We start from the raw sequence: 27,438 nt of genomic DNA on the forward strand, positions 1-27,438 counted from the left end.
AATTATGTTGTCTGCCATTATGTTTCTCACCTACAAGCAGGCTAGCACAATATCACCCAGCCAGTTTCTCATGTAGAAGCAGCATGTCATCCAGACATGCAGGTGGATTGTCAGTCTTTGGATTGTACAGAAAGCAACAATTTTTTCTTTCCATGTTTGTCTTTGGAAAGCTTTAGATTCTTTGGCTGACCGTCTTGGTTGCTGTCAGTTTCTAGATTATGATTGAGAGATATTTAATAATATTGTCTCCCTACGTTTTGAGACTAGAGGTGCTCTGAACAGTCTTTTTACTCCACAGATTAGATATTCCAGTCCAGAAACATTCTTCTTCAAAGAGTGCTGCCAGTTGGTTTTCTGTGCCTGTGACACAGAAAGTTCATAAAAATTGTTTCCTCACACAACATGAGAGAGAGAGATTTTCCTTCCACGTGGTTTGGTATCCGACTACTTTGTTCTGCATCCCTTGGTTTAGCAGACCTAGAATTCTGTTTCCAGATTTCATTTGAATACACTGACATCCAAAGTCAGCATCCACATTTCAGCATGTTTGATCAGATAGTTTGGATGCTGGTGGGGTTTTGGAATTATAATTAAATTTATTTATTGCCTGGGGTTTTTCTGGTTCATAGCAGAGCGCAGTCTAGAGAGGACTAAGTAGTCAAGATTTGTGATTTGATACTCTGTCTGCTTCAGTTTCCTTTCCTTACTTTCATATGGGAAATTTTCAACTACTTGTTTACGTTGAAAAGTTAATTGTTTCTCTGTTAGCGCAACTGAAATCCAATTATCAACTGTTTCAGCTTTACTTTCTTCTCTACAATATTTCCCATTTCTTTCTTCCATTCAGTTGCTAAATGATTTCTGAAGAGTCTAATTAGTGTTTTTCCCCTCTAATTGAGGACTTCAGTTCCTCAATTTAAACTCTTACAAGAAAACCCTTTAAATCTTTTCTTAGTATGTTCCATCCTCCATTTATTGATAAAATAGCTCATTTCTAAGTGCACTTTTTATAGATGAGGCCATTCTTAGAATTTGCTGCAAATTGTAACCTAAGGTTGTATTGGAGTGTGATTTGTTGTGTTGGTTGTTTTTCCTCAAAATGAAAAGTTTAGAAATATTCACCTTTTGATAACAAGGAAAGATCCTATATGAGGATTTGTTGACATATATTGCACAGTCATACAGCATCACAGAATCACTAAGGTTGGAAAGAACCTTCAAGGTAATCAAGTCCAACCATTAATCCAGCACCACCATGTTCCCTAAACCATGTCCTGAAGTGCCACATCCACACGTTTTTTGAACGCTTCCAGAGATGGCGACTCCACCACCTCCCTGGGCAGCCTGTTCCAATGCTTGACCACCTTCTTGGTGAAGAAATTTTTCCTAATATCCAATCTAAACCTCCCCTGGCACAACTTGAGGCCATTTCCTCTCATCCTATCTCTAGTTACTTGGGAGAAGAGACCAACACCCTCATCGCCACAACCCCCTTTCAGGTAGTTGTAGAGAGTGAGGAGGTCTCCTCTCAGCCTCCTTTTCTCCAGACTGAACAACCCCAGTTCCTTCAGCCGCTCCTCATAAGACTTGTGCTCCAGACCCCTCACCAGCTTCGTTGCCCTTCTCTGGACACGCTCCAGCACCTCAACATCCTTCTTGTAGTGAGGGGCCCAAAACTGAACACAGTATTCAAGGTGCGGCCTCACCAGTGCCGAGTACAGGGGCACGATCACTTCCCTACTCCTGCTGGCCACACTATTCCTGATACAGGCCAGGATGCTGTTGGCCTTCTTGGCCATCTGGGCACACTGCCAGCTCATGTTCAGCCAGCTGTCAACCAGCACCCCCAGGTCCCTTTCCACCAGGCTGCTCTCCAGCCACTCCTCCCCAAGCCTGTAGCGTTGCATGTGGTTGTTGTGACCCAAGTGCAGGACCTGGTACTTGGCCTTGTTAAACCTCATACAGTTGACCTCGACCCATCGATCCAGCCTGTCCAGATCCCTCTGCAGAGCCCTCCTACCCTCCAATACTCCCACCCAACTTGGTGTCATCTGCAAACCTCCTGAGGGAACACTCGATCCCCTCATCCAGATCATTAATAGAGATATTGAACAAGACTCGCCCCAGAACCGAGCCCTGGGGAACACCGCTTGTGACTGGCCACCAGCCGGATTTAACGGCATTCACCACAATTCTCTGGGCTCGGCCATGCAGCCAGTTCTTTACCCAGCAAAGAGTAAACCTGTCTAAGCCGCGAGCTGCCAGTTTCTGCAGGAGAATGCTGTGGGAGACGCTGTCAAAGGCTTTACTGAAGTTCAGGTAGACAACATCCACAGTCTTTCCCTCCTCCACTAGGTGGGTCACCTGGTCATAGAAGGAGATCAGGTTGGTCAAGCAGGACCTGCCTTTCATGGAGCCATGCTGGCTGGGCCTGATCCCTTGGTTGTCCTTTATATGCTCTGTGAGCACCCTTAAGATGAACCGTTCCATGATCTTCCCTGGTATGGAGGTCAGGCTGACAGGCCTATAGTTCCCAGGATCCTCCTCCTGGCCTTTCTTGTAGATGGGTGTCACATTGGCAAGCCTCCAGTCATCTGGGACTTCCCATGTTTACCAGACTGCTGATAAATGATGGAGAGTGGCTTGGCAAGCTCCTCCGCCAGCTCCCTCAGTACTCTCGGGTGGATCCCATCAGGCCCCATAGACTTGTGGGTGTCCAGGTGGTTTAGCATGTCCTTGACTACTTCCTCCTGCATTATATTGTGCTCTCCATCCCCATCTTCCAGCTCAGGGGGCTGAATACCCTGCAGATACCTGATCTGGCTATTAAAGACTGAGGCAAAGAAGGCATTAAGTACCTCAACCTTGTCCTCATCCTTGGAGACAATGTTCCCTGCCATATCCAGTAGGGGGTGGAGATTATCCTTGCCTCTCTTTTTGTTTTAATCTATTTGTAGAAGCATTTTTTATTATCCTTTACGACTGTGGCCAGACTGAGCTCTAGCTGGACTTTTGCCTTTCTAATTTTGTCCCTGACGAGATCCTTGTACTCTTCGTGAGTTTCCTGCCCCTTCTCCCAGAGGTGATAAGCTCTCCTTTTTTCCCTGAGTCCCGACAAAATGTCCCTGTTCAGCCAGGCCAGTCGCCTTCCCCGCCGGCTCTTCTTACGTCACATGGGGACCATCTGCTCCTGCGCCTTTAAGATTTCCTTCTTGAAGGCTGTCCAGCCTTTCTGGACCCTTTTGTCCTTCAGGACTGTCTCCCAAGGGACTCCCTCAACCAGTGACCTGAACAGGCCAAAGTCTGCCCTCCGGAAGTCCATGGTAGCAGTTTTTCTGACCCCTCTCCTTACTTCACTCAGAATCGAGAATTCTATCATGTCATGGTCACTATAGCCCAAGATGGCCTCCAACCACCCCATCTCCCACCAGTCCTTCTCTGATTGTAAGCAGCAGGTCAAGCAAGGCACCTCCCCTGGTGGGCTCACTCACCAGCTGTGTCAGGAAGTTATCCTCCACACACTCTAGGAACCTCCTAGACTCTTTCCTCTCTGCCGTGTTATACTTCCAGCAGATGTCCGGTAGATTGAAGTCCCCCACAAGAACAAGGGCCAGCGAATGCAAGACTTCTGCCAGTCGCTTATAGAATGTCTCATCTGCCTACCATTCAAGGTAGGTTGTGTTTCAACATAGACAGTTTCCAGTTGGATAACTGTATATGAATGTTGCTGTAAGGTAGTTTAAAAAGGCAGTATTTGCTTTGATTAAGGCAGCACTCAGCTATATCAGTGGCAGTTGTCAGAATCTTGCCAGTACGTTAGGTTTGTAAGGCTGACAGTGAGGCTCCATTTGCACTGAGTGCTAAACACTGTCATTGAAGTTGAGGAAATAATGCCAATTTTGAGAGAGCAGTACTTTCATTAATACTTTCATTTCTCCTCGTGAAGGAAGAGACTGCTCCAGCATGGGTTTGCCAGCAGACCTGCTCCAGCCTGGGCTCCTCTTTCCATAGGTGCAGAGGTCCTGCCAGGGACTTGCTCCAGCACAGGCCTCCCATGGGATCACAGCCTCCTTTGAGCATCCACCTGCTCTGGTGTGCGGTCCTTCATGGGCTGCAGGTGGAAATCTGCTGTGGAGCTCCATGGGCTGCAGGGCCACAGCCGGCCTCACCATGGTCTTCACCACGGACTGCAGGGGAATCTCTGCTTTGGTGCCTTGAGCACCTCCTGCCCCTCCTTCTGCTCTGATCTGGGGTCTGCAGAGTTGTTTCTCTCACACATTCTCACTCCTCTTTTCCAGCTGCTGTTCATGTTGTGCAGGTTTTTTTTCCCACTTCCTAAATACATTATCCCAGAGGCGCTGCCACCATTGCTGATTGGGTCAGCCTTGGCCATGGTGGGGCAGTTTGGAGCCAGCTGGCACTGGCTCTGTCGGACACAGGGGAAGCTTCTAGCAGCTTCTCACAGAAACCACCTCTGCAGCCTCCCCCCTACCCAAAACCTTGCCATGCAAACGCAATACATTCCACCCCTCACCTCTGTGAATCACATATTTAAGAGTTATCCATAAAACCCACATTCATCATGCAATCTTCACAAACTTCACTCACATCAACAAAAAGAATTCCCCACACCAAAATCAAACCAACGTCATGGGAACACCAAAGTGGACAATTTACACAAAATCCAGGCCTTGTCCCTTCGCTACAATTACAACAACAGAAATTCCCCACAATAGTTTCACTGTCTAGCTTTGCTCAGTACATGTTTTGCCCATTATCTCTCACAATTACTATCCTTAGCAATTCCTCATGCTCCACATTGGCCACCAAAAAGGACTGTGGTAGGTTGACCTTGGCTGTATGCCAGTTGCCACCAAGCTGCTCTATCACTCTTCAGCAGGACAGGGAGGGGAGAAAACAAGATTGGAAAAAAAAAAACCCTTGTGGGTCAAAATAAAGGCAGTTTAATAAAGCAAAGGCCGTGTGCAGAAGCAAAGGGAAAAAAAAAATTCTCTACTTTCCATCAGCAGGCAATGTCCAGCCACTTCGCAGGAAGCAGGGCTTCAGTACATAGCACTTGCTCTGGAAGACAAATATCATAATAACAAATCCCCACCCCGCCTCCACCTCCTCTCAGCTTTTATGGCTGAGCTGACATCATATGGTATGGAATATCCCTTTGGTCAATGTGGGTCAGCTGTCCTGGCTGTGTCCCCTCCCATGATCTTTCCCACCCCCAGCCTACTGGTGAGGAGGGGATGTTGCAGAGACAGCCTTGATGCTGTGCGAGCACTAACCAGCAGCAGCCAAAACACTGCTGTGTTATCAACACCTTTCTAGCTACCAGCACAAAGCACAGCACCATGAGGGCTGCGATGGGGAAAATTAACTCCATCTCAGCCAGACCCAATACACTGAGGAACGTCTTTTCTGACATTGTGAAGACAGCTAAATGAGTTCTGTTTGTTTTCAACAAGCACTGTACTTCCACGTGTAAAGTTGCTCTTGGTAGAATGATTTTTCAATCACTCTTGCCATAATAAACTGTGGCTCTTCTGCAAGTACATATTTGGGATATCTTACAGTGAGAATTTGCATGTAGATAAAACAATTTTTAAAACATTTGTTTATATGAAGGCTCACCTTTCTTCTTCTTTCCAACTCCTTGGATTCCCTTAAATCTGAGAAATCTGGAGTTGAGGGGAACTGTGCTGGCTATGGGGCATGCACTTCTTTCTTCAACGTGTTTGTAGTGTATGTTAGGCAATGATTGAAAGCAGAGAGGGAAATGGATGAACGTGAATTCTGATTAGGCAAAATCTCTGATCTCAAGTGCTTTGAGTAGGAATGCCCATTGTTTAAAAGTGAATATGAAAAACTGATCTCAACTCACTGTTGTCGCTGGACAGTACTTCTGTCTTCTGCTTGTTCTCAGGTAATATGCCTAGAACTAGGAATTAATTGCAAGGGCTATTGATAACGTCTTTTGTTTTAAATATTATACTAGGATGAATAAATTATTTGACTTATTCACGTGTCATTTGTAATATATTCTAGGAGACCTTTTTTTAAGTTCTCAGATGCAAGCAATCAATTTATTTTACGGAGAAAAAAATGACTGGATAATAGTAACAAAACTGACAATAAAATGTTTTGACTGACTTTAGCACATCTATGGTAATTGCAAAATTTTCACTAAAAATCACCTATAAACAAGCAGGGATTTATCTGATTAATTATGCCAGGAAAAATAAGAGCAAAATAAGTTTTCATTAATTTCTACCTTATTTGCACTAACATTCTAAAACAGAAATTGCCTTTTTAAAGTTCCTTTGTTTTCTTTTCTAGCTTCTGTGGAGCTTTAACTACCTGTTGTGAATATGTAGGACTTGGTCATCCTGGGTTTGTAACACAGCTTCTGCAGCCATGTAAAAGCACTGAAAATACAAAACTTGTAAAAACTTGGGAGGGAGTTCCTTCACTTCCTGCTGGCATAACATTGAAATAAAACTGCTGAAAGAAGTCTTTTACATTGCAGACCAAGACAAAGATGCTAGTTGCAATTTCTTCCAGAAAACAGTTTTAAGTTAGATTTAAAAAGGAGGGATGTAGGATACAGGCTAGAAGAAAGCAGATAAGAAATTTATGCAGAAAAGGAAGCCTGCAAAACACTATCTGGCTGTCAGTATTCAAGTAGATACTGAATAAATAGGAGTAACTTGCTAAAGTAGTAGCTAGTCTCTTTTTCTAAATGACTTTTGTTTAGACATCAAAAGCTGACATGGAAAACTGAGGAATGGTGTAAAATGAAGTGTCATTTAATTATAATTTTGAAAGATGTACTAATGATTTGTAAAAACAGGAAGTATAACTAGTGCTAGAAAAGAGAATTAGTGAATGATCAGAAATTTCCAAAAGTCATTAAATGGACAATCCATAAATTAAAATTTTCTATTAAATTAATGGAATCCTATCTAAAGTAAGTGGGTTTCAGAATTTAGACATGATGTCTGGTGTATTAGACAAATATTAGACATAATACTGGTGTATTAACTTGATTCTACAAATATTTTCTCTTGTATTTTGCAGAATGAAGAGAAAGCATCAGTCAGTTTTCCCTCACTTCTTAGCCATATGACTTCTTCCTTCTTAAATCATCCTGTAATTCCAATGACAACATATGCAGATTCAGGTGTCCCAGAGATGCTAAATAGTTTTTCTCCACTCGTGTCATCCATGCCTTGTGACATGCATATGGTCAATCTGAGGACAATCCAATCAAAGGTAAGGTCAAACCACTATTGTTATGAGCAAACATGTGATATAGCTTATTAAAATAGTCTAAATCGAATACTTGATTCTGGGAAAGTAATTTGTGATTTTGTTTTTAATACGATACGATAAACTGCAGAGTGATGACTAGTTTTTGCTAATTCTGCAAAAACTAGAGACTTGTGTCTGAGTAATGTAAAATACAGGAATTGTTTTTTCATAATATAATAATATGCATAGTGCATTATTCTGTCTCAGAAGGGGACACATTTCAGTGCATTCCCAAACTTTGAAAGCAGAAGAGTTCATATACTTTGGCTTCTTCTGTATTAAAAAGAATTAAATTTAAGGTCATTAGATGTTGTTCTGGGTACAATAATTTGTGTTTTTGATAAAAAGTATAGTTTTAAACCCATCTGAGTACATTTGGAAGACTTAAAGAAAATGTACCACATCTTAGCATCCATAGAATAAGTTATTAAAATGCTTTTAAGCTTAAATTCAAGACCTGTTTTAATTATTCTAACATCAGCTTACAGACTTTGGTTCCTGTGAAACTGTTCTCTGGTATGTTTACAAATAAAACACACCAAAAAAACCCGAATAAAAAGTCTGTTCTGTACTTAATTTTTTTTTCCTTGCAAAGGAACTTACAGAATTGTAACCACTATATTTCAATTTTCTGTTTGATAAACTAGAATTCTTTGTGCATCCTTCTTCCTCCAGCTCTTGTATAAATTCTTTTCAGTTTTTCAACACTTTTTAAAATGTGGGTATATTAACTTTATGCTGTATTGCAGTATGACTCACCAGTGCTGTTACGATAGATGAAATCCCTTTTTAATTCTGGCATACTTAGATACTTACAAACTGCAGTTCTCCCTTTCTCGCTTAGAGTCTCTGTGGTGGCTGAGGTAGAACTGCTTATCTAGAATAACCTTAATTTATATTCAGAGTATCTGCAAAACTTGCCATTAGCTACTCTTTTATCATAATTCTTCATTTTCAGTCTTAAACCTTATTTTAAAACTTAAAGAATCAGTTTACTTTCTCACACTTTGTCTGATAGTAGTTCAATCTCATACTCTCCTTCAGCTGTGACTGTTTCTTATTTTGAATTTTAAAGTGGAATAATTCTTGATTCTGTTGGTCTTAGACCTTTGAAGAGTTAGGAAGGTTTTTATTGAATTAAATCTTCATGTAAAGTGTGTGTTCCAACCTTCACTGTAAAATCTTTTCATTTACCTCAGCCAGCTCAGCACCAACTGTTTGCTTCAGCATGTCAAGCTCAGGGGCAGACCTTCATGAACACACGCGCTCTCTCTTTTCGAGGCCTAAACTTCCTCCCCCTTGTTGGTATCATGTGGCCATGAAACCTGTTTAATGGAAGACTGGCTTCCATTTGTTACTAATTCCAGATGTTACTACTCATAGGTGAATTCTATGATTTTATTTGGGCTATACCATCCGCACTATCCCAATTGGTATAAGATTGTTTGAGGCTGTGATCTCTTCCCTGTCCAAAACTGTGTATTTCAATGATTACTTGATTGACAGATCTTGAGTTTGCAGCATTACTTTGTGCACTTCATAGTGAAAGTTATCAGTAGTCATAGGATAGAAGCACTATTGTATAGGTACAGAAAAGTTCTTCCCCCCTGCAGAAATGGTGCTTGCAAAAAATTCTTGCATGCCAAAATGGCATTATTAAATCTCTTCTCACTTTATGCTTCCTTTCTCCATCTTCCAAGAATTTGAATGACAAGTGTGATAATTCTGGCTAATTGACACAATGCAATTTTTTACAGAAATGTAGACTACTCCTCTATTGCTTTAGCTGTTGAAGTTATCTTCAAGAAATTATATCATTAGAATTTCACATAAAAATGTACCAAATTAAAATAAAGTATTATTAAGATTTTAGGTAGAAATCAGAATACATGAAAATGCATTAAAGCATAAATGAGAAAAAATGTAAGGGAATTCCTGTCTTCCCTTTAAACTCTGCTCCTCTCAGTGGGAACAATATTGCTATTGTTGTAAGATATATCATCCTGTCACGGAATAGTCCAATGCCTTAGGAATATGAATTTTAAATAAATTTCTAATAAAGTGCCAGTTTTTAAGTTGACACAGATTTTACCTGCTGTAAATGGACTGGGCCTCAAGACTTAAAAACTGAGTACATTTGTCCCTTTGTACTAAATATAAATACATATTTTTGTCATGTTGCTTGAACTTTTCAATGCATGTCTGTTAGTTTACAGTAATCAGATAAAAAAAGTGTTTAAATGGTTTTTCTTTCTCATCAAAATTTTGACAGCATTGCCCTGGGATACTGCTTATGAGAAAGCCTAGCAAAATTTTTTTCCATCTAGAAGCCTGATGGGAGAACTACATTTTGTTTCTCAGAGATCTGAATCAAATCAAACTTTGGCAGCTCTTCCAAGAAAGACAGACAGAGATTTGATAGTACAGTAGTTAGGGAATTTTTGACATATAACAATGCTGTGAAGTTTTATAAGATTAAGGATATTGTTGTTTGTTGAAAATAGAGAAATTTGTTAACAGGTTTTCATGCAGTTAGCATGGTCATGTTTAGAAGGTATATTTGATGTAAATTAGGTTCATCCTTGCTCATACATTCCTTAGGCTTGCATACCCTTAATCTAATGATATAAGCAGAGGTAAGTTAAAATAAATGCAGAGGTTTTGGCAACTTGCTCAGTCTTACACCTGCTTTGGTTAGAACAGCTTAATTTATTGCACATGGATGCTATGTGCATGATAAAGCCCTGGGAATTCTAAAAAGTTGACTACTATATCATACATGTTTATACTTACCAAAACGCTTTTCCTGACGGTATCATTAATTGTTTATTACCTTGCTGTTTTAAATCTTTTGAATGTTAATTAAGATAATATTTAATTTTAAAAATTTACGAGATGACATATGCATACTATCACTTGAAATGCATGAATGTGTTTGTTATGCAGGTGATGACAAGATAATTCCACTGTAACAGGGAAAGTGTTGATACCCATTACTGGCTTGTAATTTTTAACATCAATTTACCCCATAGGAAGTTAGGCTTTTGCAATATGAATTTATTATTTCACTAACCTCATCTTTAGGCAGATGGTACTGTTTTGTGTGCATAAAAATGTCTACTTTTAAGTGCAACACTGTCACACCAGTGACAGTGAAATCCAAGTAAGATATCTCATAGTTGAAGACAGAAAACAATTTTGTCACATCTTCATTATTACCTTACTTAATGTAGAAAGTGGTACTACTCTTCCAATAATAGGATAAGAACTTTTTCAACCATCAATGGTAGCAAGTACTGCAAACTTGTTTGAATATGCTGACTGTAGACACCATTCATTAATTTAAAACCTTATTTTAGGTGGTTATAAGCTAATGTTGTCCATAAAAATCTTCTCAAACTCAGTTTTATTAATGATTTGTAAACTATGTAAAGCTTTTACCAGTGTTTTACTGCAAAGTATCTAATTTCAATTCCAAATACTGTTGAGTAAATTTTTACTATTTTAAATGAGAAACTCACTTAGAAAACACTTATTAAGTTTAGGAGTTTACCATTTTTTTGTTATCTGAGTACTTAATACTATGAACTTATCGTACAATCAAGTTGTTCCAAATCTCCTTTATTAGGAGACAATTGGTTTGGATCTGAAGCCTGTTAGATTAAGACCTCTCTTGTTTGTTACACATTCAAGAGCTAAAGCATCACAAAATGCCTAATGCCTGTTGGCATAGGTTTCTCCAAGGCAGTAGATACTTACTGAAGTACCAGAAACGAACTTAACTCATGTCAAAGACTTTTGAGAAAAAGCACCAGGACAAAAGCAAGTAAACTAGAAATAAGAGAAAAATAGCCCGAAGAGCTGGCATGGCTGCAGATAGAACCATCTGTTTTATTCCATTATTATGTATGTAATAAGATGAAGAGCTGAAGAATGTAAAACAACAACAAAAAAATAAAGTAATGCATCATAGAAAATAAATGACTACGGTCAGTGTAGCGATACAGCAAACAGCTTGCAGCATGAAGAGCATCTTGTCATGTGCCACTTGTGTGGTGTGAAGATCTCTTGAATGCATATGCATCTATAATGTGAAGATGAATTTCTTTTCTGCTGCTCTTTCTGTACGATTTCATGTTTTTATCTCTTAGTGTAAAAGAAAAAAAATGAATTTTTTGTATAAATTGAAGTTTCCCAGCCAGTTCTACAATATGGCACTGTTTTCTGAAGTACATATCAAAACAACATTCTGATTTGAGGCATTTATATGCTGTTCTTGTGACCATGTGTCCTAAGTGATTTTAGTGATTTGGTCCAAACTAGAAAGTTGAGATTGGTTACTCTTTGATGCCCATTGAGGCTAAAGAGCACTCTATGTCTTACCTATAAACATAAATGTTATTTAATATTTGTATTTTAGTGTGTGGTTTTGTGTACACCTTAAGCTGTGTTAAATATTAGAGGGCAGCTTTGCAAAATGAAAGCTTGATGGCAAATAGTCACAATGAGTATTTAAAATGGACTATTGTAATTAGCATATGATTTCTAGTTTGGTTTTGGTATATAATTTTGCTGTGAAACCACTTAATACAACTGTGATAGCTACACTTAAATTCTGAGTTTGTACATGTGCACCTGTTGAGCTTTGCAGTTCTTGGTTAACAACCTTTATATTCTGTATTGCTTTCTATATCTACACTCTCTTTGCTGTTTAGTTCTTTCTCTCTTTAGTCTTAAAAACATTAAAAGAAACACAACTTCAATCTAGGCTGATTATTTAAGGCATAAGTGGCTCTATTACTGTAAGGTAATGATAATTTTATGAGGTTCTAAAACGTCTTTCTAGCTCTGCTGCTTTCTGAGTAATTTTATATTTTGTTTGTTTGTAGGTAGATATTGAGCCATCTGATGAAGCTGCTCTGATTCTTCACAGAAAGGGATTTGACTGTAGATTTTCAAACAGAGACATGGGTCTTCTCTGTTCCACTACTCAGGGAAAGGTATACTGACATTTTATGGGTACCTTAGCTATCAAGTATTGCAGAAACACTGGTATTTAAATCAAATTACGGGTGAAGTCTAGGTAGCTATTTCTCAAGAGTTATACTTTCAGGATAATAGTTGAGTTTATCTTGAAAGCTGCTTTCCCTTTGATAAAGATATGGATCTGCTGGTGTATGGGAGTGACCATGTAAGCATCAACAAGTAAACTTCTAGGTTGGTTTTAATCTCATTAAATGCTGTTTTCATATAACACAGATCAGTATTTCTCAAATAATTTTTAATAGTGTTTTAGAACTTTACTAAGAAGAGTCAAATTACTTATTCAGAAGTGTATCTTTAGAATACTATTAACATATACAGAGATTATGTGAATGTTACTTTGAAAACTGTTGCTTATTATAGCCTGTACTTTGTCTACTCATGCTCGCTTATATGACCTCCACCATTGCAAATATCTGAGTGTTTTGCAACTGCTATAGAATTGATGTAATACATAAAATTATGAAATACAAATCATACAATTTTAATTCTGACACTTACGGGTGGACTGGATGGTTTTGAATCTGTAGAAATTTTGTAATCAAATTTGGAAGTAGGTTTGGAATTTTCTTTAATCAGAAGACTAAGTGGTGTTTTGTTTAAAACAAGAAGAGGTTTAATCCAAATATTTCTGATCAGTTTTTTAATATATTGATTTAGCCTGCTTTGAAACATGGCAGGTGAACACTGCTTAAAAAGATCTCTTTTAGTTTATAGCATTTGCGATATAGTACTTATAAATATTCATAAACTTTGGTGTAAGTATTGCTGTGCGAATACGTGCAAAGAGATGTGTCATTTGGATATTGTTACTGTTTAGGTTAAAGTAAATTTTAACGTATATACTGTGTTTTCTAAATACATTTCTTTTTTTTTCTAGATAAAGGTGCATAAACTCTTTAACAAATTCAGAGTGGAAAGTCTTACACCGGCATCTTTGTCTTTGATGCATTCACCTCCGGATGCCAGAAATTTAAGTGAAATATATATGAGTTCTATGGAGATAAATACATTCCGGATTCGACTAAGATGAAATCTGGCTTTAATACTCAGATAGAGAAGAGGAATCTGCAATTATATCTCCTCTAAGTTTCACGTGCAATAAGAAGCACATTATTATTATTCCAGCTTCTGGATACTGTGAGAAAAACATGCATTCTGTCATTTTTTTGACCAACACAGTGAAAAGCCATGTTGCAAGCAATTTTTTTGGTTGGTGGGGTGTTGTTTTTTTTTTCTTTTTCATAAAATAGCAACATCAGTATAAGTTAATGCAACAAGTGAAGAAATTTCTAAGGATGTTAACCTCTCAACAGATTAAATCTCAGGTTAAATGGTAACTAATTATGTTTCTGGTGTTTTAATTTTCATAAAGAGGGGATTGGATTTTAAACAGCCTTCTTCGCTGATTGTTGATGAATTTATGTACAAATAATTCAGTGTGGAAAGTCCTGATGCAGCTTGGAAATAAAATGGAATAAAATGTTCTTGTGTAGTAGCTAATGTCCAAATATTTACAATCATTTATATAAATGACAATAATCTCAATTTGTTCCACAATTAATTTCAATTTATTCAACAAAAAGGGGATTATTAATTGTGGTAAAATGAAAGCCTGCAGTACTTGTCATAAGTGATGGTAGATTTTAATACTGCTACCATTCACCTGAGTTATGTAAATAGCAAAACATGAACCTACAAAGTAATTTTGCAATGGAAATGTTTAATAAAACTCCCATTTTGTTACTTGACACACTGGGATATGTGCAATTATTCCATTATCATGTATGATGAAAAATGTCCATAATTAACATGAATACAAGATTTTTTATAAAACTCATTTAGATACCGATGTTCTCTGAAATGAGTTTTCTATTTCAAGATTACCATATCAAGATAAATGTGCCTTATTTTTTGATATGTCTTGTTACAATTTTGGTGTCTATGTTAATGTTTTTGGGGGAGGGGTAGTTTATATAATACTTAAGCTGTGTATCTCCTATTTGACAATGCTGGCCACACTCTGATCTATGTCCTCCTGCACCAAGTTTTATTCTAAACATTTTGACTATTTGAATGTATTAAAAGATGTCATAATATGAAACACAGACAAAAAAAAAGAATTACTGTAAAATCTAAATTCAGCTGCTTTCAATGAAATTGCAACTTGATGCAGAGAGTTGATAGTAAGCAAGACATAGTTTGCAAACCCATCAAAACATGTGCTTGCATGTCACAGACTGTGGTGACCTGTTAATTCAAAATCATGTGCCTATATTTTAAACAACATTTTTCAAACTTGCAACCTCACTTACATTGCCAGTGTTCACATTACTGAGAATGGAGTCTTACTTTTTGCTTTGTTTTCACATATTAAGTAATTCATATTTAGTGCTGAAGCCATTAAAGTGTGAAAAATATATTCCTAAGTAGAGCTGCTGTTTACAGTTAATATATAAACATGCACTTGACTATGATCCCATTTCCTGGTCTTCATTTATCTTCATAATTCTTTCTTCTGTCTCTTGCTTATGCTTTACTTTTCCATACATCATTGCTTATCTTTAATATTAATGCATGAAAATTCATCGTAACTGGTAAAAAGCTGTGCTATTTTCTAACTCTAATATTGCCTACTGTATTTAATTTCATCACTGTTGTTCCACAGTGTATCAAATTATATCACGTAGCTACAGGCTATCTTAAAAAAAAAAAAAAAAGAAAGTAAAACTTTGCTTTCATGCATTGTCATAGGTTGGATCTCTGTTGGGATTGTGTGGATTTCCCTACTAAATTCAATCTATTGTGTGTTTTGTAATTAATGGAATACTTAGTACGATCTGGTGCAAGTTACATCAAGAATGTAAGAACCACTAACCACAAATGGAAGAATCAGATGGATCCAGTAAATGGATGTTTTCATGCAATAAACACGTACTGTAAGTTTTCTTAGCTGTAGTCTTTGAAAATACTATTTTTGTTGGAACTCAAACTTGGTAGAATTGCCAGCAGAAAGTTCTCATAACATTTATTTTGTTGCATCTTCAGAATTAAAATGCTTCAGAGACTTTTATGTGTTCTGTGCAAGAGAGCTTTCAATATACTGTTTCAGTTTTGTTGGGCAGAGGAGTAAAATTTTGATGCAATAAAGTTTTAAAGTATTTTACCTATTGGATTTACATCCAAAAGATGTTTCATATTTGATCTTTCCTTTTATCATCAGCTGTACAGTCATGATGCCTGAATCTTCCTTAACCAGCAGATTTAATCTTTCTTCCTTTATTTTGCATTTTTTTTGTGTAAAAACAGAACAGCCTTCAGTCTGGGATCCTTCCCTGAAATCCTTAACGAAGTCAAAACTCCAGTCAAAGTCTGATAATAAATTTTACTTTAATTGGTTCAGAATGTGGCTGTTGGTGGGTTCTGTTTTGGGTTTTTTTCCAACAACTCTTAATGAACTCTTATGCTGTATTTTTGTTATATTGGATATTTCAATTAAGTTCTTGTTTTTTCTGGGCGTTGGCCATCTAATTTAATTATATTATTTTCTTTTTTCTATTTTTACAGCTGCTGGGTTTAGAACTACTGGTTAAGAGAACCAAGCATCCTTATATTCCAATATGGTTTTAAAGACAATGCTGTGTAAGAAATGTTTTAAAACCCTGTAATTACTTTCCATACCAGAGTTGTACCTGTACTGATTTTTTTTTTTTCATTCCTTTATCATAAATGTCTTTGGTTTACTTGCTCATATTGTCCAAAACAAACTGATTTCAATTGAAGGTTTTTGATATTTTCTCTTGGAAGGTTTTATACCTTATGGGGATATGTAAAGTAAGATCTCTAATAAAAGATAATGTTATTGTGAGATATGGTCAGTGTCATTAATGCCTTAGTCATGGCTAATTTACATTACAAAAAAAGAATGAAACAACAAGCATACCTTCTTCGAGAGGCTTGATATATTGGGTAGCTTTTGGGAATGACAGTCATCTGTAGTTAGATGAACTCCTGATGAAAGATGCAATCTGTTTCACAGGTGCAAAGCAGAAGGTAGAGGCTAACTTCAGAGATGTAAACACGTGTGATTGCACCGTGTGGGAAAGGAATGGGTACCTCTTCTTCACAAAAGAGACCTTGCACAGCCTTAGCAGAAAATAGTAGAAGGTGTAAAATTGTAAATTTATTTTTTACTTGAGTTAATCTTATTTCTCTTTTAAGCATTTGAGAGTAATGGAATGGAAGCTTTCCTTGTAAGTTAAATTAACAAATACACCATTAGAAAATAAGGTCAAAATGACAGTCCAACTGTAATTAGACTGAACACTTTTAGGAAAATAGTATGATGCTAATATAATATGCTGTAATTACATATAACAGGTTGAACAGGCATAGGTGCTTCACAGCTTTGCTTCCCAAATTGCTGATGGAGCTTCAGAATAATAAGTTGCAAAGACATTTAGTATAAATTTCAGTCAGTGCCTGAAACTGTTTAATGTTGGACTGGATCGTCTCAGCTATAAATATAAAAGTATGCGTATACATACACTAAGTAAGTACTCATAATTTAAAGCTGGTGTTTTGAGATAAAAGCTGATCACATCTAACTGCAGCAGGCAAAAATGGGTATGGATCCAATTTAAAGCACCCCTTCACCTTTTTAAGGTCATTGTACTCTGGCATCCATTACTATCAGCATGATCATCTGTACGGAACATATTCCACTAATTCCAATTACCAATAAAGTTGTCGTTTACTTTTTGAAATTAAAGTATCTATAGATATTAAATTAACTATGTAAATTAACTGTCCATCATGTTTTAAAATAACAGGTGCTAGGTCTGTACATATCTTTACTAACACTAAACTACATTGCTGAGATTTAACAGGCTACCGGACTTGTGATGCGTTGTTATATAAATGACAAAATAGAACATACAGATTCAATTTGTTGTCCTATTTATTTTAGGGTAACTATTCTGTTACTATTCGCAACAACAAAAATCAGGCAGATCAGCCAAATTTTGTCTTCTAAAAGAGGGAACATATAAAAAAAATTTAATACATTATCTAGAATAAGCTAAATTAATTGGAGAACTATTGGGATTTTCAGGCAGTGTTCTTACCAACACAAAGTTTCTCTGTCTCCAAACATTTCTGTAAATTGTAATACTAAATTGTGGATCTGTCAGTCTTTTAATATACAGAGTTTGTGGAATAATCAATATTTAAACTCCATATTGCATCACTAGATTTTGTCTGCCAGAATTTCAATGCAGTAGCAATAATGCATTATTTACATTACTCTCCTTCCTTTAGGTAAATAATTTAATAACACTGAGGGTAATGAGAAAATAATTAAATGAAAAATTTCCATCATGTATGTAAACTTGTGCTATTTAAACTGTAAAGACATGGATATTTTTAATTGTACATTTCAGAGGTTCAGATTCTCAATATAACATATTCTTCCAAGCTAGGATTTGAAAGCAATTTTCTAAATCCAAGAAAAAAATGTTTATGGTCCACTGACTTAACAAGAGAACAAGAGCTTGGTATGGTGGTCAGTGTGAAACAGGCATCACCTAAGTAAACATCACTAGCCAAAAAAAAAGAAGAATTGAGATGGCATTCCTCAGGGCTTTATCAAAATTCGTAAGGCGTCTTCCATCAGTCCTTGTCATCGACCCATGTTTCAATTAAAAGCACAAAACAAAAAACACCCCCACTCCCAACACACGTATATTTCATCCAGTGTCTGGGAATGCCATAGTATCTCTGTCATGATTTCTAGAATTACACCATTTAAGGTCTGTAAAAGTCCAGTTCAGTTATATATTGCAAACTGTGGTCAAAATATGGGTTTTACTGGGCTTTCTAGGCACTTTGCTTTCACTTTGGCACTGTCTAAGCCATTAGGCACCCAAAACCTCATGACTATGATGACAGGTATCATTTCACATATGCAGGTCACAGAGTAACTGAGTTGGAAAGGTCCTGGCTATGTTGCAATGGGTGGATGATGGTGCACTGTGGATGATCAGGGTAGGAGCTTACTCAAAAAACTGCTTTAGTTCCTCTAAAAGTGAGGGCAATCACCAATTCAATGCAACCTTAATTTGGACCAAGTTGGAAACTGAGATTAAAAGGATTTTTATCAATTGGCTTTGATGCATGGTAACTTGGCACTGGTGTTAGGTTTAAATTTATATTCTACACTTGGCTTTAAAAGTAGGTACCAGCTAATGGAAACTAATCCAAAGGGCAAAGGAAAAATGTTTTTGTGGTAATGCCAGAGCCGTGATAATACAGAGTGATTTCTCCTGTCTTGCATAACGCCTCAAACCATGTTTGAATGCTATTGCTTTTTTGCTGAGAGGTGGTATCTTGGTACATATTACAGTCTTTGAACAAGAATCAATATAGTTTCAGTAAGCCTGTGAAAACACAAGATTGTTGATATGGACAAATGTGAGGACCTGTGAATAATTTCAAAAGATATTAGTTTACTTTAGCCACACAATCAACAAAGAGAAATTTCCATGGGTAAAAAAACAGAATTGAGAATGCTCAAAACTGGACAATTTCCCAGACAGCCATAGATGGAAGGAGTTTTACTGGACTTTTTGCTCCTATTATACATCATCTCCTTGTGGACTTGTCAGTTTTTCAGAACTCTTTTATGGATTAGATTAGAAACACCAATTCATACGCTAGTGGTCAAAGTTGGGAAAGTTATGGTGGCTGTTCATACACTCACCTACCTGTATTGTCTTTCACACTGGGCACCAGATTGGCAACATAGAAGTTTTGCAAAGCTGATGTCCCTATTACAAAAAAAGCTAAAATCTACTTTAAGAACTTCTTGATAAAATCAAGTATATAGATATTTTCCTTATTGTTTGTATCACTATTACTATGGGAGAAGGTATGCAGTTACTACAGAGATCTTTGGTCTAATTTAACAGACAACTAATCAATTGCTAATCAGCAAATCTGAAATTCTGTTACATCAATTCTGAATTCAGTGCTTGTTGAATCACTGCCCTTCAAGAAAATAGCAATAAATTTGCTGTGGAAAAGGTTTGGTTTGCTCTGTAAGATGAGATTTATGTCTACGCTCTAATGATTAGAAGAAATATAAATATTCCTGTTTCCACTGCTGAGAAATGGGTATAGGATAGCAGGTTTGCACTGAAAGACAGCAGATTTTTTTAAGGTAAAGAGGCAATTAAGTAAATTTATTGAACTAGAAAATCAGCAGGCAAGGATCTATCCTAGAAATACAGTTCACCTTCAAGTCCATGATAAATTGTTCCTGATCGCAGGGAGAATGCTTGGATCAAAGGCTAAGTATTCCAGTTATGAGCAGAACATGGCTCCACTGCCTGTGTCAGGAAGAGGAAGGTTTTAAGATTAAAGAGTTACTTTAAACTGTTGGACATTCTGCAGTTCTAAAAGCTTCAGTCAAGGTAAGAGAGAATTTATCTGGAGAAAAAATGAAATTTGGCAGTGGAAAACGTGCAGAAAATGGGACCCAGCGAACATCTAGCCAAGACTGAGGGAATTGAGTGTTCTCTCAGAGGGAATTGAGTGCTCCCTCAGTAAGTTTGCAGATGACACCAAGTTGGGTGGGAGTGTTGATCTGCTGGAGGATAGGAGGCTCTGCAGAGGGATCTGGACAGGCTGGATCGATGGGCAGAGGCCAGCTGTATGAGGTTTAATAAGGCCAAGTGCAGGGTCCTGCACTTTGGCCACAACAACCCCATGCAATGCTACAGGCTTGGGGAGGAGTGGCTGGAGAGCTGCTCGGCAGAAAGGGACCTGGGGGTGCTGGTTGACAGCCAGCTGAACATGAGCCGGCAGTGTGCCCAGGTGGCCAAGAAGGCCAACAGCGTCCTGGCCTGTATCAGCAATAGTGTGGCCAGCAGGAGCAGGGAAGTGATCGTGCCCTTGTACTCGGCACTGGTGAGGCCGCACCTTGAATACTGTGTTCAGTTTTGGGCCCCTCACTACAAGAAGGATGTTGAGGTGCTGGAGCGTGTCCAGAGAAGGGCAACGAAGCTGGGGAGGGGTCTGGAGCACAAAGCTTATGAGGAGGGGCTGAGGGAACTGGGGTTGTTTAGTCTGGAGAAGAGGAGGCTGAGGGGAGACCTTACCGCTCTCTACAACTACCTGAAAGGGGGTTGTGGCGACGAGGGTGTTGGCCTCTTCTCCCAAGTAATCAGCGACAGGACAAGAGGAAATGGCCTCAAGCTGTGCCAGGGGAGGTTTAGATTGGATATTAGGAAAAATTTCTTCACTGAGAGGGTGGTCAGGCATTGGAACAGGCTGTCCAGGGAGGTGGTGGAGTCGCCATCTCTGGAAGTGTTCAAAAAACGTGTGGATGTGGCACTTCAGGACATGGTTTAGGGGACATGGTGGCGCTGGATTAATGGTTGGACTTGATGATCTTGAAGGTCCTTTTCAACCTAGTGATTCTGTGATTCTGTGATTCTGTGACTAGCTCACTGGGAGAGCAACAAAGTACATTGCTGTTAACATATCTGGGACTTTAAATTGTATTAGAGATCGGAAACTTAAAAAATAGAAAGAAAAGTGAATACACATTTTTTCATCTATTACAGACCAAGGGAGAAACATGAACCTATAATGCTTTGGCAAACTCAGATATGTGGAATCTAAAAACACGTATTGTCTTAGGAAACATTCAGTCTTCTCTAGAATTTGAAGGGGACAGTGGGGAGTGGCATGATGACTTTGAATGTTATAAATGTTATTATTGTATAATAATAAAATTATAATAAAATTATAATATAATATAATATCATTATTATACTAATTAATAATTAATTATATTATAATTAATGTTATAATGTTAACGCTATAAAGATGAGATCAGTGTACAACATCTGGTGGCTCAACAACAGTCAGTAACAATCTGGTTGGCACACAGCAGCATTTCTGATAGCTGGGCATCAGCAGACAACCCTACAAAATTCTTGTCTGGAGATCTTGGAAAGCACAAATAGATTTCTGTCATTTGGAGAGTGTACGGATCCTGCCAACTCAAACTGATAATTATTTCAGAGTAGAGAAAATGTGATGATAACTGCTGACATGCCAAATGGAGAAGCCATTTAAAAGAAGTGGACATTCGATTTGTTTCACCCTGGGAAGAATAAACAATACAAGCCCCTATCTGAAAAAGAGGGAGATCCTATAACTATTCTGACTTGTGTAATGAAACAATGTGTAAGTTGAACGCAGGTCTCGAGGGTTTACCTAAATTTCTTCATTAAAGTCTGCTTAAGTTTTCTATGATAGAGGCAACACTACTAATACCCTCACTTTTTGAAGTTTTAGCTGAGGAAATGCTGTAAAAACTTTGTGCCTGTAAATTAAAACAGAAAAGACAGAAAAAGAAGATTTTGGAAAAACACAACATTCCTCAGGTTTACTTTGAAAGATGGCTTACAGTAGTGGCTGAAAGGAGAAAGAGCTTGGTCTAGCCTCCATCAGGTGTTTGAACATTTAATCTTGACTGAAATTCTAAGTTTCTTACTACTATCATATTCCTGTGGAAATAATTTATTTAGATATTGTGTTCGAAGTCATAGGAATCTTAAAGGTTAGAACTGAGACCTTGGACTTGTTTCTCTATGATATAAGGGACCAGTGCATAAGGCAGAGGGGGTGTTTTGACATGTTCGTGCTAGATTTTGTCATAAAGCAGACGTATTGAAAGCATTCTGCAGTTTCATGTGGGAGGGTACTCCATGGTAGCAACCATACGCACTAGTGTGGAAAAGCAAACTTTGCCACAGGAGACTAGTTTCCCACTTCGTTCTCTGCTTTCAGGAAGAGTAAACAGGTCTTCTGCAGAGTGACTCAGAGTAGGAGTCTGCTTTCAGCTGCACTGAAGCATTCCCTGCACAGCCCTCTCAGACTTATATACAGGTGCTTATAGGGAGATTAATCTTCTGGAGTGGAATTTTAACTTTTGGAATATCGTCTCACATCAAGAGATAAACAGCTCAGACACAGCAGTCTTTGAGACAAAAGGATATCTAAAAAAAAAAGAAAAAAAAAGATACTGAAAAAAGTTTATAACAGGATATAAAGCCAAAAAGTAAAAAGAGATATTTTTTGAGGCTGTGATATAACAATTTAGTGTCAGTGAAGACTGCAAGATCAATGCTAGAACATAGGCTATATTGAGTAATTGTACGTATCTGCCTTTGATCACAAAAGGATTGGCTGTGGCTGAAAGTTATTGCAATGACTACTGCAAAGTCTGTGAACTCAGTCTTCCTCCTGCAGCTGAACAGAATCAGTTTTTCATTCAGTACTTGATTTAATTAAAGCATGGGAGCATTTCACTGATCATACACAAGTGATCTGACTATCAGCTGCGTAATGCTAGAACTTTGATTTACACCGAAACACCAGATTCCCTATAGGCAGCATGTTGGCTGGTACTGCAAGCAAAATGCTCCTCTGAGATTTGGTGGCTGCCAAGCCAGAAAGTCATGATGCAGGTTCACATAAATATTTGTGGGCTTTCTTTCTCCAGGAATGAATTTCAACACATTTGCTTACACACAATGTTTTCCCAGGTGACATGCAGGTGTAGAGGTGGCATGGCCAATGGTGACCAACGCTACAGAAGAGGTGAAGAGGGCAGAGTGGTGGTGCCAGGCAGGCAGGTGCTGCTCAGGCTCTGGAAAGCAGATTGCTGGCTTGGGGAGCTCAGTTGACAGCTACCCTCTGACTTGCTGAGGAACCAAAGATTTGGTGCTAGGCAACAGTTAGAATTAGCACATTTGGGATGGAAGTCTGGTAAGACTGCGCCGTGTTAAAAATGGGAGAAAAGATATTTTCCTTTAAACCTAACCTGGTACTGTGTATACCTCCCATGAGCAAAGAAACAAATGACTCAAGAGTCCCAGCTTTTAAATTAAAACGCCTTCACACTTTCTAATACTTCCCAAGTATTTATGTGTTAAATGTTCAGCACATAATGCTTGAAAGTGTTCAATGTATTCTGCAAATATTGGTGGATGATAGTACAGGATCATTGGATCTGTGCTCTTCCAAAAGCCTTTTCAAATGTATGTAATCCTCTTTTAAAATAAGAAAGGAAAAGAACACAGTTAAACAACATGTACCTACTAGATTATTTAGTGAAGTGATAACAGTGAACTTTTTACAGTGTATGGCTTTATATACTATAGTGTGCAGATACATATATTTGGTTTGTATTTTGAATTTCAGGAAATAATTTTATTTAGGACTTACTTTTTGGAAAACAGAATATTTTCTCAAGATAAAATGCTAAGACACAACTGTTCAGAACAGATCTTTTTTCTTTAAAGAAAACATTTGAGAGATTTTATTTTTATATAATACATGTACACTATTCCACATTATTGAAAATTATACTATCTTTAGATTAACTAATACACAAACCTGTTTCTCTGAATCTTTTTTCTTTGCAATTTATATGAATTAAACTATAATTTAGAGGTGGAATTAACAAAGAATACTGCACCTACAGTTTAGACACAGATCATTGTCACGTATCTTCTAGAATACAGTCAACAGGAGCATTCACATCGGATTCTTGTTGCCATGACAATGGCTTTGGTCCCTCTTCTGTGCTTGGAAGAGCTTGCTTTCTCCAAACCTGATGTTCAGCTTGCTCTTCCTGCTCCAAATTCCTTACAAGAAGAAAGATAAGATAAGGTTAATAGAAGACTAACAACAAACAAGATAAGAAAACATGTCTGATTGTAAGTATGCCTCCAAATACTATTGAGGAAAAGTTGTGAATGCAGAATTTCTTAAAATGCGGCCTATGCATGGCCAAGCTTGTCTGACTATACATCTCTGTTTTTATAAGAGGAGTAATACAGTTCAGTGGAGGATATAAGAATTTTTATATAGTTTTCACTGTAATTTAGGATGTGATGAGGTTTGTGTCGGAAGCCAGTGGGCCAAAAGTAAGTGTCATTCACATTCCTGAAGCTCTACTGAAGCCAGTGTCCTAGTGTTGACATTTCAGACAACAGAGAGCTTTGCTATTCCATCTCACTTGCTCACTATTAAAACATTTGCGTTCAACCACACAAGCAATTAACTAGTGCAGCATCATCGTCACTTCATCTGAAAAAAACCATGTCTCCAGACATCCTCTGCTAGTTACTCCAAGGCTGTAAATGCAATTGTGAGTTTAGGACAGTGTCACCATTTCTTCCTCACTGGCTTAGGAGTTTTTACCTCAGTGTCCTCTACCTCTTAGCAGGTAGCGTAACATTTCACCAACAAAAATCTCTTGAGTCTTCTGCATGGTACCATTCAGTACCTGTAACACTATTACAGTCCCTTCAGTAGCAAAAAACAGTAACTCTCACAGACATGGACCTTACGCACGTCTTGCTCTTCACCCATTATGCAACTAGCAGTTGTGTGCCTAGTTTTCCACTTTTTATTATCACTAGGCAAAACTTTCCTGAGAAAGCTGCACAAAGTATAAAGTTCTCACCTAATTTAGGTATGAAACGTCTGAGAAAGTGTTTGAGAGTCTAAGAATGGTAATCAGTGCTTGCAGCTATCACAACAGGATGTTAGTTTTGGATTCGCAGAGAGGATACATAGTATTAAGGCAACACCATTAACCTTCTGTTCACATTCAATAAAACAGAAGAATCTAGCTTCCAAATCAGTTTAATATTGCTGTATCTGACTTCCTAGCTGTAGAGATATAGCTAAAAGCCACAGTTTGCCATAATAAAGCCAGAAATGCCTTATGCATTGTGATCATAGCCACTTCCATTGTAACAAGTCAGTTCTGGTTCTAAGAAAGTTGGAAGCACTTTATACATCCATTCAGTGTTCTGCAAACATCTCTGTCATTTGCTGTATTGGAAAAATGGTGTGTTGGGTTGGCTAGTTGTATTTTTCTTTCCAAAATTAAATCTAATGTAAGCTCTTAGAAACTGTGGAATCGGAGCATGCTACCTCTCAAAGAAATGAGTTGTTGACAAGAATTGCCCGTTTGCATGAAAGTGTCCTTGGCTGCTTCTGAGTTTAGACCATATTTTTTAGCTCTCACAGTTCCCATTCTTTCAAGATGATGTAGCCTTCCATTGCTAGCTTTGCTGCATGCAATTTAAAACTCCTTGTGTGCTTTGGTGGCTGTGCTGGAGATTGTGCTGTGGGTTAGGTCATTACGCAAGTGGCCTGGGGAGAATATGTCCGCTGTTTCTTATCCTAAAGGGTGTCTACTCTCTGTTTTCTGTGAGAAGCCTCAGGTCACTTTCCAGAGGGCTCTGCCAGTTTGTTATTCACATCAGAAACTAATGAGTATATATTGTAGATATTTAGCTATTTCAACTAGTCCTTTCTGATTCTAGGATTCTCTTAGCTGCAGATTGACAAGACTGTCTGAACTAGTCTTGAAATACATATGTAGTCTTGAATTTCCTCTGCAGATGCCTGCTGGAATTCCTAGGGATTCAGACCTGGATGTGCCACTCTTAAGTTTAAGGGCTGTAGGGTTAGGAAAACTGTAAACCCCCACAGTTCAGTTTAGCTGTCTTATAAACTTAATTATCATTATTCGTTCCAGTTTTCTAATGAGTGCTTTTCAGTGAGTTGAATTCTGCTAGTCTCCTTTATAAATACTAGAGGAAATCACACTATAAAAGTGATGTAGGACTTTCCCAAGGAATACTTTCTAGCAAAAAAAGAGCATCTTTCTGGCAAATCATTCCATTAGGATATTTCTTGGAGTTTAAAAAGAAGCCATTATAGATACAATCAACAATAGTTGTGTAATAAACATTCTTATGTGGATGTTAACTTATAGTAAGGTAAAAGAGGTAACAGGAATGTCACACTTAGAGGTAACTGTCAGGAACTTTGTTTCCAGTCAGCTACTGGTGTTAGGAGAAAGGATGCTAGACTGTGAATCTTAAGAAAGGTTCCTCCTCTATACATGTCAGAAAAACACTGACCCTATTCCAGTATACAAAGCTCTTTCAGCTCCGTCAGTCTGTCTGGTACCAGAAGGCCAACGATACAGAACTTGGAAAGCACTGAGAAAGAGAAAGCATTCCTCTTTTGGAGACTCAATTTAATCTTCTCTTTAATAGAATATCCTACATTTTAAAAGCAGAATAGCTTGTGATTCCTCAACTAGAATTATATTGACATCTGTTGGGAACTGTGGTATTTTTACTTATTCAGTTTGTAAATATTATCTATTAATATTAAGCTATTTGACAGTGGAGCTTTAATTTTTATCAGTGCAAGTCAGAATATTGCCTGTTGTAGACAGCAAACCACACCTGTTCCTTAGCTGGGAATACACAGGGTTGCTCTAGAGTTGCAGGAGAAGGGGGATAATATTGTGAAAAAATGTGCATATGCAGTAGAACTGTGGGAGGCATTTTGGCTGAAATGGCTAAGCCAGAGATCCAAATCTGTGAATTTTCCTACATCTAAATGAATATTCAAAGGAATTACTTGTTCTTGAATATTTTTCTGGGATAAAAGTTTCAAAATATGTAAAATTTAAAAATGTATACAAATACCTTGATGCCCTCTCTTCACTTTGTCTTAGAACAATAGAATAATTTATGTTGGAAAAGACCCTTAAGATCATCAATTCAGCTGATGTAGCACTGCCAAGTCCACCACTAAACCATGTCCCTAAGCACCACATCTACACATCTTTTAAATACCTCCAGGGACGTTGACTCCACCACTTCCCTGGGCAGCCTGTTCCAAAGCTTGACAACACTTTCAGTGAAGAAATTTTTCCTAATACCCAATCTAAACCTCCCCTGGTGCAACTTGAGGCCCTTTACTCTTGTCCTGTCGCTGGTTACTTGGGAGAAGAGACCGACACCAACCTCCTACAACCTCCTTTCAGGCAGTTGTAGAGAGTGATAAGGTCTCCCCTCAGCCTCCTCTCCTCCAGACTGAACAACCCCAGCTCCCTCAGCTGCTCCTCATAAGACTTGTGCTCCAGACCCCTCACCAGCTTCATTGCCCTTCTCTGGA

General features: G+C 38.0%; 1 protein-coding gene across 1 annotated transcript in view; it reads left to right on the forward strand.

Moving 5' to 3' along the window:
* MAN2A1 (mannosidase alpha class 2A member 1) overlaps nt 1-14,011 on the forward strand; it is a gene marked incomplete at its 5' end in the record, with an annotated part of 122,262 nt that extends 108,251 nt beyond the window's left edge. Inside the window, 3 exons of the mRNA XM_082013450.1 lie at nt 7,090-7,284; nt 12,213-12,323; nt 13,247-14,011. Coding sequence (XP_081869576.1) covers nt 7,090-7,284; nt 12,213-12,323; nt 13,247-13,399 — 459 coding nt within the window. The 3' untranslated portion in view covers nt 13,400-14,011. The remainder of the gene's footprint in view (nt 1-7,089; nt 7,285-12,212; nt 12,324-13,246) is intronic.
* Nucleotides 14,012-27,438: the final 13,427 nt, after the last annotated feature.

This window comes from Phaethon aethereus (genome assembly GCF_964289735.1).
Source record: "Phaethon aethereus genome assembly, chromosome: Z".
Lineage (NCBI taxonomy): Eukaryota > Metazoa > Chordata > Aves > Phaethontiformes > Phaethontidae > Phaethon > Phaethon aethereus.